At 49.0% G+C, this 17233-nt stretch overlaps 5 protein-coding genes across 5 annotated transcripts; 4 read left to right on the top strand and 1 right to left on the bottom strand.

The window, feature by feature from the left end:
- Positions 1-792: 792 nt before the first annotated feature.
- On the top strand, positions 793-3709 carry BDV27DRAFT_110014 (uncharacterized protein). The gene is made up of 2 exons (XM_032064501.1): positions 793-1814; positions 1892-3709. The coding sequence occupies exons 1-2, from the start codon at positions 1119-1121 to the stop codon at positions 3527-3529; spliced, it is 2334 nt and encodes a 777-aa protein (XP_031927957.1). The 5' UTR covers positions 793-1118; the 3' UTR covers positions 3530-3709.
- A 408-nt stretch (positions 3710-4117) lies between these two features.
- On the top strand, positions 4118-5670 carry BDV27DRAFT_127784 (Yip1 domain protein). The gene is made up of 4 exons (XM_032066850.1): positions 4118-4404; positions 4476-4890; positions 4975-5127; positions 5189-5670. Exons 1-4 carry the CDS (start codon positions 4317-4319, stop codon positions 5436-5438), a joined length of 906 nt encoding a protein of 301 aa, XP_031927956.1. The 5' UTR covers positions 4118-4316; the 3' UTR covers positions 5439-5670.
- A 124-nt stretch (positions 5671-5794) lies between these two features.
- On the top strand, positions 5795-8159 carry BDV27DRAFT_127783 (uncharacterized protein). The gene is made up of 5 exons (XM_032066849.1): positions 5795-6148; positions 6207-6239; positions 6319-7335; positions 7394-7701; positions 7760-8159. The coding sequence occupies exons 1-5, from the start codon at positions 6112-6114 to the stop codon at positions 7823-7825; spliced, it is 1461 nt and encodes a 486-aa protein (XP_031927955.1). The 5' UTR covers positions 5795-6111; the 3' UTR covers positions 7826-8159.
- Positions 8160-8552: 393 nt separating this feature from the next.
- Positions 8553-12200, top strand: BDV27DRAFT_127782 (ATP-dependent 3'-5' DNA helicase). Its single transcript, XM_032066848.1, has one exon. It carries the CDS (start codon positions 9010-9012, stop codon positions 12070-12072), a length of 3063 nt encoding a protein of 1020 aa, XP_031927954.1. The 5' UTR covers positions 8553-9009; the 3' UTR covers positions 12073-12200.
- A 549-nt stretch (positions 12201-12749) lies between these two features.
- BDV27DRAFT_109974 (uncharacterized protein) lies at positions 12750-15303 on the bottom strand. Its single transcript, XM_032064500.1, has 3 exons — positions 14071-15303; positions 13158-13954; positions 12750-13076 (listed from the first exon to the last, which is right to left on the bottom strand). Exons 1-3 carry the CDS (start codon positions 15205-15207, stop codon positions 12815-12817), a joined length of 2196 nt encoding a protein of 731 aa, XP_031927953.1. The 5' UTR covers positions 15208-15303; the 3' UTR covers positions 12750-12814.
- Positions 15304-17233: the final 1930 nt, after the last annotated feature.

Raw genomic sequence — 17233 nt, 5'->3', positions numbered from 1 at the left:
GGTGATGTAGGAATGACGCGTCGATTGAGTTCACGGCTCCCACCCTGAAGCAAAGTGTGTTGTAGTGAACATAGATATAAATATAAATATATGTGGAGTACTAGTGAAGATGTATAGCAAGAATTGCAATACGACTATGTAGTCTTGTAGTCCAAGCTAACTCCTAGTATAAACTTAGCACATCCGGGTATGCGAACTGGTGTAGGGCTGATCATTGAATTTTACAGTTAATATGCATCAGAAAAGGCGGGCTAAGATTTAGTGGTGCGACCATTTCAGCCAGGATTACTAGTACGTAGTACAAAGCATGTACAATGTAAGGTTAAGCTGCTAAGGTATGAGACTAGGCTAGTAGATCTGTAAGTTCGGAACCTTCTCTGCCCACGAGGCACACATGGTTTGGTTTTAGGTTATCTATGGTTAGGCGGGGTTCCCTAGGCCCGAGAGGCTTGCCATAACAAACAAGATGTTGGTCGACTAGCGGCTATTTCCCTAACTATCTATTGAAGCTAAGACGAAGTAGGGCATCCTGTCACTGCTCAGTGACATGTCTAGCGGTTCACTTCGCCACTAGCGGCGAAAGAGTGTTTAGTGTTTAATGCCTGAGGCGGACACGAGACACAGGCCTTGCGGCCTGAGGCCAATTAGAACGGAAGCGGAGATACTTTCCCAGAAAAGCTTCTAGAAAGTTCTAACCTCATTTCGATTAGCGTTGACCAGGCCGATACGATACGGCGATAATTTGCCCAGCTATCGGAGAGCTGCGCATCCATGAGAGAGGCTCGCCTTCCTTTTTAATCCGCCTTTATTATCTGCTGCTTGCTACAGAGGCTGTTTGGGTTTGCGCCTTTGAAATTATTATTGTCTATCTCTCTCTTTTTTTTACAATCACCCTTTTTTCGCTACCTTGTATATCGCTCTAGCCACCCATTATCGCCTCCCTTCACGATCCCGTTATCCTGCCGAAAAGTTTTCCTTGCTCAGCAATAAGCCTGCGGAGGTCGGTTTAGGCCTACTAGACAATCATATTGCTGGACAGATTAGTGATACGCGAGGGACGGCTGGATTTCAATCTTGTAATTGGGTAACTCGGCGATTTGTCGGTCTCCGCTCTTTAAATGCTTCGTTGCACCAATGCTAGTGCTCTTCGGACGGGCGTTAAGAGCTGCCCGTTAACGAGGTTATCTTTTGGCTCTAAATGGTCCAGAGGTGCTTCGGGAGGCACTAGGGGCATTTCTCTTTCGTACCCTGCTCCGAGAGGCATTGCGCCGGGACAAATTAGTGCTTGGAGGGTACCTGTTGGCGCCAAACGATACTCTACAAATTCTGAAGCTACAAATGCTGGAAATTCGGAACCTGTTTCTGTGAGCGAAGAAATTAAAGATCCAGAATCCGTTGCTGAGAGTGAGGAGTTTGAAGATTCGGAGCCTGTCGTTGCGAGCGAAAAGTATGAAGATACGCTTCTAGAGTCCGACCAGTTGCTGGAAAGTAAACAAGGAATTACACACGATGACCTTCTGCTCTCGATTGCGAAGGCAGGCACTTCGCCGAAGACTCGGGAGGAATTGGATGGGACCATGTCGGTCAAAGTTTCTGGGAAAGTTGTCGAAATGGAGTTGAAATGGTTGAAGGATCCTCGGGCGCTGTCCGACCGAGTTGCAAGGCTTTTGAATGCCAATGACGTACTGTTGGCTGTGGCGTTGGTCCGCACGGCACAAAGAGAGCGTATGGAGTGTACAGTGGCTTGGAATCATCTCATGGAGTATTGTATGAAAAAAAACCATCCGAGGGCTGCGCTTAAGTTCTACAATGAGGTGAGATATTACTACTGTTCATGTGAGATTTGCGTTTTTGCTGGCAGCAGGGCTGACAATGGACTTCCAATTTACAGATGAAGAAGCGAGGACGAAGGCCTAATTCAGTGACGTACACAATCATGCTGGATGGCCTGTGCAGAGTAAGCAGGGACGCCGGCGTCCACCCCGTCAAGACTGCGTTCTCTATTTACAAGTCTATCTTTGCACCCAATTCAACCGTAACGCCAAACCTTATCCACACCAATGCGATGCTCAATGTTTGTGCACGCCATCGTAATATGGACAGCTTATGGCGGGTCGCTGGCGAACTCCCTGAAGACGGGCCAGGCTCTCCAGACTGCACGACATACAGTATCATCCTGAGAGCTATCTCGGATGCAGCCCAGGCGGATGTAGAACGGATGAAACCCTCTCAGGTGGAGCAAATGCTTGCGAGGAAAGCCCAGGGTGTCAAAGAAGGCAAACGGATATGGTCCGATATTATTTATCGATGGAAGAAGGGGCAGCTCGAAATGGACAACCTCCTTGTGAGCGCGATGGCTAATCTGCTCCTAGAAGCATCTACCGATCGGGGTTGCTACGACGTTTTCGCGTTGATTCATCAAGTCACTGGAGTTCCAATTCTCGCCAAAGAGCCTTCAGATTCCTCTTCGAAACTACAAAAGAAGAGCAGAGGAAGCCACTTAGAGGAAGATGTTCCGTTCGTGGATGATAGTGAAACATTGTATCGACCATCGGAGGCGGAGCCAGAGGAGCTCAAGCAGGAAGAGGAAGAGGAAACATTTGAAAACGTGTTTGACCCTATCGTTGGCCCGGGACCTTCTTTTATTTCTGTGGGGAATAGGGAACTTTCACTGATCCTAGAGGCTTGCTTAAGTATGACTCAAGGAATTGGTGCTGGAAAGGCTTACTGGCAGCACCTTACCCTGGAAGACACCCACTATAAGATTGAGCCGGACGGAGGCACGTACCATCAATATCTCCGACTTTTACGGCTTGGTCATTCCAGTCGCATTGCCCTTGAGCTCATACGCAACCAGATGGTCCCCGCCCAAATGACGGAGGGGCGATCTTTCCGGATCGCATTTGCGTGTTGTCTCCGTGATCGCAAAAACATCAACGTTTTCAAAAATGCCAATGGGCTCCTTCATCTCATGGAGACGTCACTTGTGCTTCCTTTTCCTCAGGCGTTGGGAGCTTATCTCGACCTAGTCCGCATTTTGGGTAATAGTCCCCAGCTCCTTATGTCATTGAACGGCATCGACGGGAATGGGAAACGACCGGCCGGTGGCCTGAGTGCTCTGGGCCAGCAGTTGCGCCTTAATTTACAGACAACCGCTGTTGAAGCTCTGCGCCCTTGCGTTGTCAAACTCGATAAAGCTATGGAGCATGGCTTAGTGTCTCCAGCTCCAGCCAGCAGCCGCGGTATTCGCTCTAATAGTGCTGATGAGCATGCCGTCTCCGGAGAGGAAGCTCTCAAGGTATTAGCCACGGTAAGGGGCTTGATAGACGATATCTTGAAGCCAGCGAACTCGAAGCTGCTTTCCAAAGAAACTCGCGCCCAACTCAAGAAAGATTCCCGGGATTTAAGGAAATATTCCAACGCTGAGATTACCATGAAGTACAATAATACTCTGGTTTCTCCGACTTCCGAACAGATTCTGGCGTACAAAGATCAGAATGTTGGCGAGGATTCCTTAGATGTTGACTGAGTTCAACGACGAGTAGTGGGAGCTCTTGCAGCCCGCGCAACTAATAGTTTTATGACTTGTTTGATGGTTGATACTACCTCATACTTGCATGCATATACAGGCGTTGGTATATAGTCTTCAGTGTACACTATCATGGTTGGCAATGAGGTGGTTTATATGTACAAATATCGGCAATGTTCATGTAATAATAGATATTCTTATACATAAAAGACATCTCAATTCTGTTAGTTGATTCATAACCGCCGTAGTAGTATTGATCCGGGATATTCATACTCTGACTAGCCTGAAGCTTTCTGCATAACTGAAGCGTTACAGCAGCTACCCTCTCTCTCTCTCTGCTTGAAAAAAACAGCGAGCTGCACATTGCTCAACAACTGACCACATAATAGAAGATAGAATGTAGTAATTTCCGGTGATTTTTACAAGCACTGAATACAGTTGTATGTCAAATTTACTTACACCATGGTCAAGGAATGTAGTTAATGAAAGTGATAAGATCCACACGTTTCCGCCTTCCCCTTTCAGCCCGTGCCGCGTACGTAAGACGTGCATTATGCCACTGTAGCCTCTCTCCCAGGAACGAGACAGCTCATATCGTGACCTCTACCTCCCCATCTCATTCTTCTTCGGCGAGTTCTTTTGTGCTTAGCGAACCAACGCTTGGTGCACTCAATAGTCCAGTAGCTCTGGTAGCTCTGGTAGCATCTGGATCAATAAGCAATGCTCCTGTAGTGCTAACTTCTTTCCGCGATCGAACTCCGTCTCATTATAACAAACGATATCTACCATGGCCAGCGCATCATATACTCATCCCCACGGGGATCTGCGCGATGATGAATCAATTCTTGATGATGATGTTATTGAAGCTGATGATGGTGTGTTTCTCACTGCCCCTCGGATGGAGTCGTGCCCCTTGTTGACTGCCGCTGACCCTTCTGCGCTTTAGCCATCGACGCTGATGACCCGTTACACGATACCGACACCACTCCCTTAAGAGGCAATATCCAACCCGAGGCATCGAGCTCTCGAGGTGGAAACCTTTCCGGCAATTACCTGACATCCTCAATCCCCGGCGAGGACCGACGCGCCGCTCAGAACACCATCGATGAAACGGTCTGGGAAACGGTGTCGCGCGACCTGCTGGCAGTCTGGGAGAAGATGCGCCAGGTTTTGTGGCCCAAATACCTGATGGGTGGGATGCTGCAGCGGGGTGGAGGAGGCATTGGTGGTGCAGCCGAACGAGGAGAGGCCACTGGGTTTGGTAGTGGTGGTGGTCTGAGGAATCTCGTGGGCCGCTGGCCGGACGCCGATACTGTCTTGCAAGGCGGAATGAGTGAAGGTCTACGTGACTGGGATCTCTGGTAAGTGATTAATGGCAGCATGCTGCTTTCTTAACGTAACGCTTCTTGATCCTACGGAAATACTAATAAGAACCGCCTTGATAGGGGTCCGCTCATTTTCTGCTTGCTTTTGAGCTTTTTCCTGGCAATGCGCGCAAAGGGAGATCAGTCAGATCTGGTCTTCTCCGGGGTGTTCTGTATCGTGTGGATTGGAGAAGCGGTTGTGACTCTACAGATTAAGCTGCTAGGTGGGAATATGTATGTGCACCTATGTCTTCTAGGGTGGTCCCGGGAATGGTTACTGATGCTGTGTTCTTAGATCCTTCTTCCAGTCCGTCTGCATCATCGGCTATACGCTCTTCCCTCTCGTCATTGCTGCCCTTCTCAGTGCGCTTGGCCTGCCGACTATTGCGCGGATACCGGTATATCTTGTCTTGATCGCATGGTCTTTGGCGGCGGGTATCAGCATTCTTGGTGGATCCGGAGTGCTCAAGAATCGAGTCGGTATCGCAGTATACCCACTGTTTGTGTTCTACATTGCGATCGGTTGTCTCTGCTTTATCAGTTAAGAGGAGGTGGTATGAGATGCTGGCGATGTAATAGCTCGGGAATCAAGCAGCCTTTGTGATAAAAGGGAAGTGCTGCAAGCCAAATGGTAATGGGCGTGTGAAATCTACTTATCACTTGATTATTTTTCTTTTTATCCCACCGTTGTTTCCTTGAAGCTGTGCTTTGTTTGCTTCTCCCAAGTGTATTAGATTATTGCATGCTAAGATATCCAATTGAGAAATGTTTCTTATCCTCGATCTATTGTTGTTGTTGTTGTTCTATCAGATTAAAAGTGTGCCGAGAGATAAACTAACTAGTAGTAAGGCTACTGCGGGGCGGTGACCGGACGACTGCCGACGACAACAAAGCAGTTTGTCGTCACCCGTTCGTTGGTACGAATCGGCCGCTTCTCGACCTGCACCTCTCCCACTAGTTGGACCTCTGCCTCATTCGGTCGCTTTTTGACTGAGACCGTTAGAACTTGGCATCCGGGACTCCTTCTTCTACCAGACGTCCTCCAGCGATCACCACACAGTACCTACCACCTGATCAGATCGTCGTCCCCACGTCGATCATACAGCTGAGGAGCGACCTTTTAGCCCGGGAAGACATCCCACATTCGTTGGATTGTGCAAATCTCTCTTCGTCGACCTCCGCTGCAACTTCTATAGAGACAACCGAAAAGTTTACGACATGGCGACTGACTCGGGAGATAATGTTGAGGTGAAGGGTACATTACACTGTCGTGCAAAAGTATCGGCTGAAAAACTGACGTGGTGATCGCACAGATGATGCTCGCGTGGATCCAATGGACACTAAAGGTACGCAAATATTCTGAAGCCTGTGCCTCCTGCGGGCGTCGGGACTCGCGGGTAGCGCGTTTTGTCTAACAGCTTACAGCCACTGCGGATGATTCTCAAGCGTCCGATAACGACAACGCTGAGCGCCCTGTTCGCCACAAGCTAAAGGAGACGTCCATCACCTCGGCCCCGAACGTTTCGACAACCGCCGCTTCCACCGAACAACAACAAGATGGCGAAAATAGCCGTTCGAGTAGCAGGGGTAGGAAGCGATCGTTCGACGATCATCAACCCGAGAATCTAGACGAGGAAAATGGTCACAGGCGGAAGAGGTCACGCGACTCTAAGGCTGATGAGGATGAGGACATTACTTCGTTAAATGCGCCCGATGCAGAGGGAGAGCAGACACAGACCACGGACATCGCCAGAAAAATCCTGAGCCCAAAGAAAAAGAGAAGCCGAGACCAGCTGGATAAAGATGAGCCGAAGGCCGAAAACAACGTCGATGACAGTAAGACTTCCGCAGAAAATGACGCCTCCGAGACGACTGCAGGGGAGCCTGAGAAGAAGCGACACAGGGACGCTTCCGAAGAAAGAGAATCGGCCCCGCCTAAGAGTGCATTTGCAAACACATCTGCTGTTTCGCCTTTCGGCTCGCTCGGTGCCTCGAAGCCCAAGAAAGAAACCTCGAAGCCGGCTGCGACATCCTCATCTGCATTCGCTGCTTCGAGCCTGGCCGCTTTTGCTAGCTCCGAACAGTCACCTTTCGGCGCCATAGGAGGCTCGAACACTTCCGTCTTTAAGTCAGCAACTACTACTGAAGCTACCAAACCAGCCGCTACCGGATTCGCGAGTGCCGCCGGCACCTCCGGGTTTGCGTCTTTGGGTTCCGGATTCTCAGGGTTCAGCGGTGGGTTTGGGGCTGCCGGTTCAAAGGGCGGTCTCACCAGTTTCGCTGCACCAGGAGGGGCCGGTATCCTCGGCAGTTCTAGCAAGGACAAACCGTTCGGAACAGAGGAGGACAAAGAAGAAGCAAAGGAGAAGGATCAAGAAGCCGATACTGCCCCTGGAGAATTCGAGCAGGAGAAGACAGATGAAAGATTCTTTGAACGACCGAGTACGTCGTCCCATCCCAGTCCATCTAACAATCCCCACTGACTACATTCCCGAAACAGTCGAGACAGGTGAAGAAGAAGAAACCACCTACTTCTCAAGCAAGGCAAAACTCTTCCAATTCTCAAATGGAGAGTGGAAGGAGCGTGGAATTGGCACCTTCAAGGTTAATGTTAAGCTTACCGATGGCAAGGAGGACAAGAAAGCTACTCGCTTGATCATGCGCGCCGACGGTGTTCTACGTGTAATGCTAAACACGCCAATTTTCAAGGGCATGAAGGTTGGCGATGCGTCAGGCAACGAACCCAAGTCCAAGCAGATTCACCTAGCAAGTCTGGAAGAAGGCCGATCGGTCCCTACCTTACTGAGGGTAAGTTATATATGCACATGCTAGATCTCTACATGAACAAGATGTTAACACGATGTAGATGCCAAGCGAAGATTCTGCTAAGGAGCTCTATCACGTTGTCTGTGACCTGCTGGAACACCAGTAAGCCCATTATATAGGAATCAGTCCTCAAGGGACAATTACCCGGATACCAATGCTTTGGAACGTAATTGTCGCATTCAAGGGCCCTTCGGTTCGAGAGGCGAGCGTCTGCATCCTTACAGTAGTAGGTTAAGATGGGCTGGCATTTTGCATTTGATACGAGGAGTCTATATTGACTGGAGTGTTGGATGGAGCCATGGGCATGGCTCTACATTAGCTGGCACCGAGGTCTCATTCGACGTACACGTTTTTCTTTTCTTAACCTTTGAATATACACCCACTGCATTCGTTTTGTACACTTATCTTATTTCTTTAATACACCCATCAATCATTTCAGTTCAAAGTTCTGGTCACCTCAAGGTAAATTAGCTCGAGGAGACAGGTGGAAATGTACATTCAACTTCAGAAGCAGACCGCTGTCGTATTTTGAGTGGGTCTGGGTCATGCATGTAGCAAAATGATCTGCCTGCGTGCATAAACAGAGTGAATATATCAGATTATTCTTACCCATTTCTATTATGCTACGGGGCTTCGCTGTCAATGACTAACAAGCCGATTTTTCAGAGAGCATTCGACTATTCGACTTCTCCGGCTTATAGATCCCCAAACCCACTATCCCCAATTCAGTAACATTTACATCCTTATCTCCACGTGACACCGCGTCTCGTCGCCCCAAGACGACCGTGGATTCCATGCTTCCTCCGACCCAAAACTTCATATCTCGATCCATGGACATTGAAAACTTCACAATGTAGCACCAAAATGACCGGTGCCAAACCCCAGACAACCCGCTCCAGCTCGGTATCCAAACGGAAGAAACCACCTGTCGAAAATAGCTCTCTAGACCAAGATGGCGCGTCAACAACCATAACCCCAGAACAACCAGCCAAAGCCAAGCGACGCAAAAAAGTCCAAGATTCAACTCCTCCAGATTCATCAACAACATCCACACCCAAAAGTGCCTCTGATATACTCAAAGGAAACCTGGCATCCGAAAAGACCGCCAAAAAGGGACCCAAACCCAAAACAACGCCACCACCAAAACGCACTCCATCTGCACCATGGCCCGAACCCATCAAGAAACTATCACGCACGCATCGCGCCCTGAATATAGTATACACGTTCTGCTGCACGCGGAAGCACTTCGCCACAACGTTTGAGAATATCAAGAAGGCGGTTCAGGCGCAGATGGGTGAGGAATTGACGGTTGAGGAGATCGCGCGGGTGAGGGCTCTTGTACCGCGGGCGGTACGGTTTGAGTATGTTGATGAGGCGAAGTTGGAAGTGATGACTGTCGGGGACAAGGGGATGGTGGAGACGTATGGTCGGCATGGGAGGTATGAGCTTGATAGTGGTGGCGATGGTAATGTGGAGCCATCTTCACAGACTAAGGCTCTGTTATTCGAGTTCATAGATGGTGATTTGAAGAGGGAAACACAACGATCCAAGTCCGGTGAGGACGCAAAACCCATGCGCAAGTTGAAGGATGAAGATCTGAAGATGCCAGTCTACAGTCAGAAGCAGATGCTCGCGTTAATCGAGAAGCGGAATAAAAAGTTCTCAGACGCGGTTGATGCTTTATTAGTACAGTGTGAAGACGATAGTACTGATCCAGTTGAGAGACTCGAGCGGGAAAAGGATGCTTGGATCCCTGTGCCTCCAGATGATGGTAATGCGATGCCTGTGACGAGTGCTCCGCCACAGCAGATCCCCAAGGAGCGCAAATCTATGGCGGAGATTATCACGGAGATCCGTGAGATGGATTGGTATACGGCACAGATCGTGCCAGAAGGCCATAGGGTGATCGACGCCCAGCCCGCTATTTACGGAGAGTTGGCGTTTAGGCTTTCCCAGAATCTCGTCAATGCCTTGTATAACACACGGGGTATCACGCAGTTCTATTCTCACCAAGCGGAAGCAATCAATCATCTGTACGAGGGTCACAACGTCATTGTCTCTACCTCGACCAGTTCTGGTAAATCGTTGATATACCAGGTTCCGATGTTACATGAGCTGGAAAATGATCATGACAGCCGGGGACTGTATATATTTCCCACGAAGGCCTTGGCCCAAGATCAGAGACGCAGTATGAAAGATCTACTGCAGTACATGGAAGGTTTGCAACATACCATGGTCGAGACATTCGACGGCGACACACCAATGGAGAACCGTAATATGATTCGTGGCGAGGCCCGAATCATTTTCACGAACCCAGATATGCTGCATATCACAATCTTACCACAGGAGACCGCCTGGCGTACATTCCTAAAAAATCTGAAGTTCGTCGTGGTCGACGAGCTACACGTCTACAACGGTCTCTTTGGATCCCATGTAGCATTCGTCATGCGGCGACTACGCAGGATATGTGCAGCTGTAGGGAATCGCCATGTCCGGTTTATCTCGTGCTCAGCTACCGTGGCAAACCCGGAAAGCCACATGAAGGCAATTTTCGGCGTCGAGGATGTCAACCTAATAGACTTTGACGGCTCTCCCTCTGGCCGAAAAGAGTTCATATGCTGGAACACCCCCTTCAAAGACCCCGGCGACCCTACTTCAGGACGTGGAGACAGCGTCGCTGAAACTGCACGACTATTCTGCCAGCTAATCCTGAGAGGCGCAAGAGTGATAGCATTCTGTAGGATACGAAAGCTATGCGAAGTCCTATTACAGGCCGTGCGGGCTGAATTTCAAACCCTCGAAAGACCAGAGATCGGTAGCTTAATCATGGGCTACCGAGGCGGATATAGTCCTCAAGATCGACGGAAGATCGAAAAGGAAATGTTCGAGGGCCAGCTAATGGGGATCGTGGCGACCAATGCCCTCGAGCTGGGCGTCGATATCGGCTCTCTGGATGCTGTCATCACCCTCGGCTTCCCATATTCCATCTCCAACCTACGCCAACAGAGCGGCCGTGCCGGACGCAGGAACAAGGATTCCCTCTCTGTGCTCGTCGGAGACAGATATCCCACAGACCAATACTACATGAAAAACCCAGAAGAACTATTCACCAAACCCAACTGCGAGCTACAGGTAGATCTAGCCAACGAACTCATCCTCGAAGGCCACGTCCAATGCGCCGCATTCGAGATGCCCATCCGCCCCGACGAAGACAGCATCTACTTCGGACAACAACTCCCCGAATTCGCCGCCACACGCCTCACCCAAGATGCCCTAGGCTTCTACCACTGCCACGAACGATTCCGCCCACAACCATCCCGCTGCGTCTCCATCCGCGATACAGAAGACCAGCACTTCGCCGTCATCGACACGACCAACGCCCGAAACATCGTCCTCGAAGAAGTCGAAGCCTCACGCGCCTTCTTCACCATCTACGAAGGCGGCATCTTCCTCCACCAGGGCCAAACATACCTCGTCAAGGAACTCAACCCAGACAGACGGTTTGCGCGCGTCGTCCGCGTCCACGTCGACTGGAACACCATGCAGCGCGACTACACAGACATCGACCCCATCGAAACAGAGACCATACGACAGATCAACCCGACGACAAGCTCGCGCGCCTTCTACGGCGCCGTGCGCATCCATGCCGTCGTCTACGGCTTCTTCAAGATCGATAAACGGGGTCGTATCCTCGACGCCGTAGCGGTTGATAACCCGCCCATTGATATACTTACAAAAGGCATGTGGCTCGATGTACCCAAACGGGCCCTCGAAATCCTCGAATCAAGACACCTCAACATCGCGGCTGCCATACACGCTGCCGAACACGCCGTCCTCTCGCTCCTCCCTACATTCGTAATCTCCTCTCCGGGCGACGTGCGAACAGAATGCAAAGTCGCGAAAAAGGAACTAGGCAAGAATCTACGAGTCGCCGTCGAAGCCCGGAGCAGAGAGACAGAGAATATCCAGACTATTCTCCGACCTCCGGCTCGCCAACGACCCGCACGATTAACTTTCTATGACGCTAAGGGCGGGTCTTGTGGGTCTGGAATTGCAGGAAAGGCATTCGAGTTCGTCGATGTACTTCTTCGACGCGCGGTGGCGAGGATCGAGGCTTGCCAATGTATTACGCCGAAGGGATGTATTGAGTGTGTCTGCGATGAACGGTGCAAGGAGATGAATGAGGTGATGAGTAAAGCTGGTGCAGGGGTTGTGTTGAGGTGTTTACTTGGTTGGGAGGTCGATGTTGATTCGTTGCCGTGGGGTGAGGATGTGAATGGCGAGGATGGGTTGGGGGAATTGGCCGGTGGATTGGAGACGGTTGTTCCGGCTCAAGAGGTTCGGGTTCGGTGACTTGACATTTATACCTGTTGTCGATAATGAGATTGTCTGACGTTGAGTGACTTTGTTGTTACTTCGTCTGCCGAACCCATGTAAGACTTGTACGACGGTAGAAAAATTCGAAGGAAATCGTGATAGATTAGTATCATCGTCTACTGAATGTAGACAGGCTCATGCTTCAATTGGGTATATATATGTATATCTCATGTATATCTGTATGCAAATGCAAGTAATATGGTATGAAATCCATGAATAAGCGAATGTCCCTGTATTCCCGGCTGCCAATAGCGCGGTGCCCAATATTATAATATTACTTTCTTAAGGATCTTTCTTTGTTTTGTTCCCATCATCTCCAGGATCGAACACAAAGATAATGCTAAAATGCATGTCGTGAACGAAAATAAGATGTCGCTCAATGGGTATATGGATTAATAAAAGCAAAATAAATGAAAAGGCTAAGGAAAAGACATTTCATCCTGTCATCAGTTCAAGGGGGTGTTTCGCTGGGATGGAGTTCATCCTCCCATGTATGGAAACCTCCACTCCGTGGAAGCTAATAAAATGTCCAGAAACTTTGGACTATACTGGGACATGGCGAAGCACCAGTCGTGGTTGCGAGGGTTGATAGATGTGCTCTACAGAGCCCTCTGCTGGTTTTCAAGATGGAGCCACAATTCACAGTGGACTAGAGAGTGAGCTCATAGCATTCGAAAGTGTTATTGTAAATGCAGAAGCTTCGGGTCCGTGACCTTGTTCATCGGTCTTCCTGTTCCAAAGGAGAAGAGCTATTCGAGCTCGAGGAGTCATCCAGGCTGATGTTCCAGAACAGTGACCTCATATTGCGAACACTCTCGCGGAAATTATCACGCGGGTTATTAGAACGTTCCTCCGTCATAGACCGCACCTCTCGGATGATATCCGGATACCCTTCGTCGTTAGGGAGCCACCAGTGGTCTATCTCTGGCGACTGCCATACAGTGGCCAATAGCTGCCGGAATTTCGGGGGGACCAGATACCTACAGTCCAATGCACGGTCAGTTATCTGGTTTCTGTGGTACATGTTTGTCCAAGAGGGAGGAAATATCAGAATAACTTACCCGTTGCGCTCCAACAGCGCAAGCCGTTTTCGGCCCCACATGGCATGTTTATTGTCCTTAGGGGTAAACAAGCACGCCATTCCAATACTGTTCTTGTAGGTAAACATATACCCATTTTCCTTCTCCGGCCACCTCTCGATGGCCTCGATTAGCCGACATTGCTCCAGAGCCAACTTTTGCAATTCTGACGGTGATGATTGTCTCACGGAGAGCAGTGATTGATACTTAAACATGGTTTTGGTGGAATAGTAATCAATCCATGCCACATTCACATCCCACAGTGGGCCCCGATACATGCCGCCAGGGACATAAGGGTCAACAATGTCATCCTCCGTCAAAGGCTGTCTGTTTGGGTACTCCCAGACAGTGTACTCCGAATTGTGGAAGTTCTCCAGGATTTCCCGTATTTTTTCGAGGGTCTGACCAAGCTGGTCGTTTTGAACGATGAAGTCATCAATTGGAATCATCCCACGCGACAGTTTGGCATACAATGACGCCATTTCTAGCCCGAATCGACGATTAATCGACGCGGCTAAGTTAAGCTGCTTGACTGCGTCCTTTGGATATTTGGCGGCCTGTTGAGCATCGTAATCTTCTTTCGCGATGTACCATTCCCGGCCCAGGACCATTTCATTTCCGGCTAAGATTCCCGCTACCACGTCAAAGCGAGCGTACCAAGGGAATATCTTACTATGGAGCTCATTTGTGATTATGGATTCAGGGCTCAAAAGCTCGCGCATCAGTGCATGGGCAGCTTGATGGTGGTCAATTAGGTTTACCCAGTCACCGACGAATTCCTGAAGGATTCCAAATTAGCTTCCTCTTGGGCAAGAAGAGAGTGCTTTAGCGGCGGATGAAGAGTGGGAAAAGGGGGAAAGCATATTAATGACGGTACTATGATGGCGAAACCTACTTCGAAAGTGGTGAGAACCAAAACGGTGATCAGGGTCGCCTCCGAATGCTCTTCGCTTGACGCCAACGATTTCCGTAACAACTTCAATGCCATGTTGTAATATTTGAGAAATGTATAAAGCTTCCCGTTGCCGGTTTGAACGCAATGATGGTAGGCAGCGAAGCCGACAACGGCATAGAGAAGGGGGTCGTATTGCAGAGCCAATTCAATGAGACTCTGATGGACGAATCGGTCGCCATCTCTCCCCATGAAATAATGCCGAGGGGTTATATACCCTTGATGGAAACTGAGATAGAAGCGCACATCTTCCGGTAGATGGGCGGTGTTGGGAACTGCAAAGGATTCATAAGGGTTCAGGCCGACGCTGACCGACCGCACACTCGCTGAATCGAACCTCAACGACGCCTCGGTCGATGGCGAACTGCTGGCCTCCCTATAAGATCCCGGCGTCTCCGAGGTGGCTAGAATTGCGAGTGACGGTTGCTTCGCTTTGCGTCTGGTTAAAGATTGTGTGCTACGTTTGTTGCGAAGGTCGAGCTTGGTTCTGGTCCCACTCGGACCTGTGGAGGGCGATAAACGTGAACTAGACCCCACACTGCCTTCTTCTTCCTCGTCCTCATCTGCGATGGGCTCCAGGATGTGTACGTCGTCCGCTTCCACATGGCTAGATGAATCACTCCCGCGCGACTGGGGCCGAGGTGCCTTGGACTTAGCCCCGGAACGGGATCCGGCCGAGGCCATAGAGCCGCTCGTGCCCGGAGTGGGATAGACACAGTCGCGATTTCCCTTCCGGCATCTGTCGCAGACGGGACGGGTCTCATCACATTTGATCCGGCGGGCTCGACATGTGAAACAGCCACTTCTGGTGCGCTTGTGCTTTTTCTGGTCTGGGATGGGCTGTAACAGTGACTGTGATTTCGGAATAGGCGCAAACGAAGCAGGCGGGGCAGTTACTGACAAGCCCGACTGCGAGGGGGGCTGGGTAGGAGGGTTATGCCACAGGGCGACACTCTCCGGATATTGCCCGGGACCCAGAATGGAGTAGGCGGAGAGCGCCGACGACTCGTTCAAATGTTGTGACGGATGGAGGAGAAGCTTGTTTAGGGGTGTCTGAGATGGCGGGAATGAGTTTGCCATAGTGACCGAGGCCAGGTGAGTTGCACCCACGCAATCAATCGGATTGGTGATGACGAGATCGGCATGAAGAGAAATGATCTAATCAACTCAGAGCTCGTCGGCACCGCAGGATGGGGACGCTGGCCACTCTCATCATCCAGACGAGGAGAATGCTCGCTGAGAGGGCGGAAGGATAGTAGTATTAATGATTAAATTAAAAATAGCTGATTATATATAATGCTGAAGGGAAAAAAAAAAAGGGGGGGGGGGGGGGAAGAGGGGAGGAAGTTGAAACAAGCGTCTTCGAGAAGGATGGACAATCGGAAAGAAAGGAAGCGGAAAGATGGATGAAGTGGAATCGTGACTCCGCTGGAGACATCAAGGACAACGAAAATGGTTCCGGTCAACAGAGGGAATGGGTATGAATGGCGTTAGTGAGACTGATGGGGAGAGTCCAAAAAGTCAAACCCAAGGATCACTAGTGTGAGTGTATGTACGGAGTATGAACTGGAAGGGGAGGATCGAAGAAGAATGGAAATCAAAATAAAATGAAAAATAATATAATATCCATCAGAAACAAGAATAAAAAAAAATAAAAATAAAAAATCAAGAAAGAGAAATAATTATAATTATAATAATAATAATAAAAAAAAAAAGAGGTGACAATGACTTCACCACCGCCTCTATTGCCCTAATTGGAAAACCCAACCCATCTCGAATTCCAACGATTCAAAATGACACTATACACACTATTCTATACTATAATATAACACTAAATTCCCAAGGCTTCTCTCCCACTGATCTTCTACTAGTCCATTCTATCGGATGATTGCCAATTCTAGAGCATCTCCGATGATGGAGAATCAGCAGATCCCTCATGGCCAACGATACGCCATGCATCATGGCTTAAATGGAGAAGATTTGTCCCTCCATAGCTCTCTATCTATGAAGTTGAGTTCATTTCGAAATTGATACGGCCTTTTTTTTTTTAAGTTTCTCTTTATTCTATTTTATGTTTTTCACCCTTTGTTTTTTCCTACACCTGCAAGTAGAAGCTCCTTGCGTCCCTGATGCACCAATGTAGTCGTCTTGTCAGTCATAAATCGCCCTCGGACAGTCTGGGGCACCAGAAAGACTTTAGATATGAGCAGATAAAAATGGGGCCCATACTATGGGGCAGAGACCCAACGCTATCTCACTAGTGGCTCTGGGTTGGTATGTGCGGCTTTGGTCTTGGGAAGCATAAAATGATTCATGAGTCAAAAGTCTAAAAAAGAAAAAGAAAAAGAAAAAGGGGGTCCTAAGATTGGAAAAGAAAAATGCTAATACCAGACTAAGGGTTACGGGGAAAAGAAACGAAAATAAAATAATAATAATAAAAAAAGAAGAAAACACGCAAATGGGTTCTAGGGAGGAGGGGTTGGTCTTTGCGCTTCTTCCTCTTATGCAGAAAAGCCAAGAAGAACCGGCGCTCAATTCATCGTCAGCCACAAGTTGTGCCGTTACTACTTTGCTGTTCTCTCTCTCTCTCACTTTTTTTTTTATTTTTTTTTCCCTAAACCTTCCTCCTCTTCGTCCCTTTTTCCCCACTCATGATGCAGACATGATGATGTCTCCTCGGAACTTCCGGGCGAAATAAAGACCGACTTAATTTCTTTAGACTCTTCGTGTTATTTGGTAAGAAATATATTAAATCTTGCTCTATCGATTTCCCTCCTTTTCCTGCCTTCAGACTTTGAGCCAGCCACGTTGATTCCCATCAACCAGCCACACTGAGAAAATAATGCAGTTGAAGTATAACTGAAAAGGTAAACCATAAAAGAAAACTGTAAAAGAAGCCGCGGAATTAAGTCCCGGAAGTTGAGTTTCAATTGGCCGGATGAATCCAGGAATTCTAACACGGAGCCCCATGGAGATTGTGGGTGGTCATGCAACCGAGCTCATGTTCAGGTCGATCTATTACTGCTTCTGAGCTTTTCTGATCAGTCAGCCCATCCGTCAGCGGAAGAATTTCAACCATGAACGCCGCCTGAAAAAAAAAAAAAAA

Source organism: Aspergillus caelatus, assembly GCF_009193585.1.
Source record: "Aspergillus caelatus strain CBS 763.97 unplaced genomic scaffold BDV27scaffold_80, whole genome shotgun sequence".
NCBI lineage: Eukaryota > Fungi > Ascomycota > Eurotiomycetes > Eurotiales > Aspergillaceae > Aspergillus > Aspergillus caelatus.
The sequence above is the reverse complement of the archived record's forward strand: the minus strand, read 5'-3'. Positions and strand labels throughout refer to the sequence as shown.

Coding starts and splice junctions, on each gene's coding strand:
- BDV27DRAFT_110014 (XM_032064501.1), top strand. CDS start 1,119: ATGCTTCGTTGCACCAATGCTAGTGCTCTTCGGACGGGCGTTAAGAGC. Junction 1,815..1,891: donor CGCTTAAGTTCTACAATGAG/GTGAGATATTAC, acceptor TCCAATTTACAG/ATGAAGAAGCGAGGACGAAG.
- BDV27DRAFT_127784 (XM_032066850.1), top strand. CDS start 4,317: ATGGCCAGCGCATCATATACTCATCCCCACGGGGATCTGCGCGATGAT. Junction 4,891..4,974: donor CTACGTGACTGGGATCTCTG/GTAAGTGATTAA, acceptor CCGCCTTGATAG/GGGTCCGCTCATTTTCTGCT. Junction 5,128..5,188: donor AAGCTGCTAGGTGGGAATAT/GTATGTGCACCT, acceptor CTGTGTTCTTAG/ATCCTTCTTCCAGTCCGTCT.
- BDV27DRAFT_127783 (XM_032066849.1), top strand. CDS start 6,112: ATGGCGACTGACTCGGGAGATAATGTTGAGGTGAAGG. Junction 6,240..6,318: donor GGATCCAATGGACACTAAAG/GTACGCAAATAT, acceptor AACAGCTTACAG/CCACTGCGGATGATTCTCAA. Junction 7,336..7,393: donor AAGATTCTTTGAACGACCGA/GTACGTCGTCCC, acceptor TTCCCGAAACAG/TCGAGACAGGTGAAGAAGAA.
- BDV27DRAFT_127782 (XM_032066848.1), top strand. CDS start 9,010: ATGGGTGAGGAATTGACGGTTGAGGAGATCGCGCGGGTGAGGGCTCTT.
- BDV27DRAFT_109974 (XM_032064500.1), bottom strand. CDS start 15,207: ATGGCAAACTCATTCCCGCCATCTCAGACACCCCTAAACAAGCTTCTC. Junction 13,955..14,070: donor TGGTTCTCACCACTTTCGAA/GTAGGTTTCGCC, acceptor GGAATCCTTCAG/GAATTCGTCGGTGACTGGGT. Junction 13,077..13,157: donor GCGCTGTTGGAGCGCAACGG/GTAAGTTATTCT, acceptor ATTGGACTGTAG/GTATCTGGTCCCCCCGAAAT.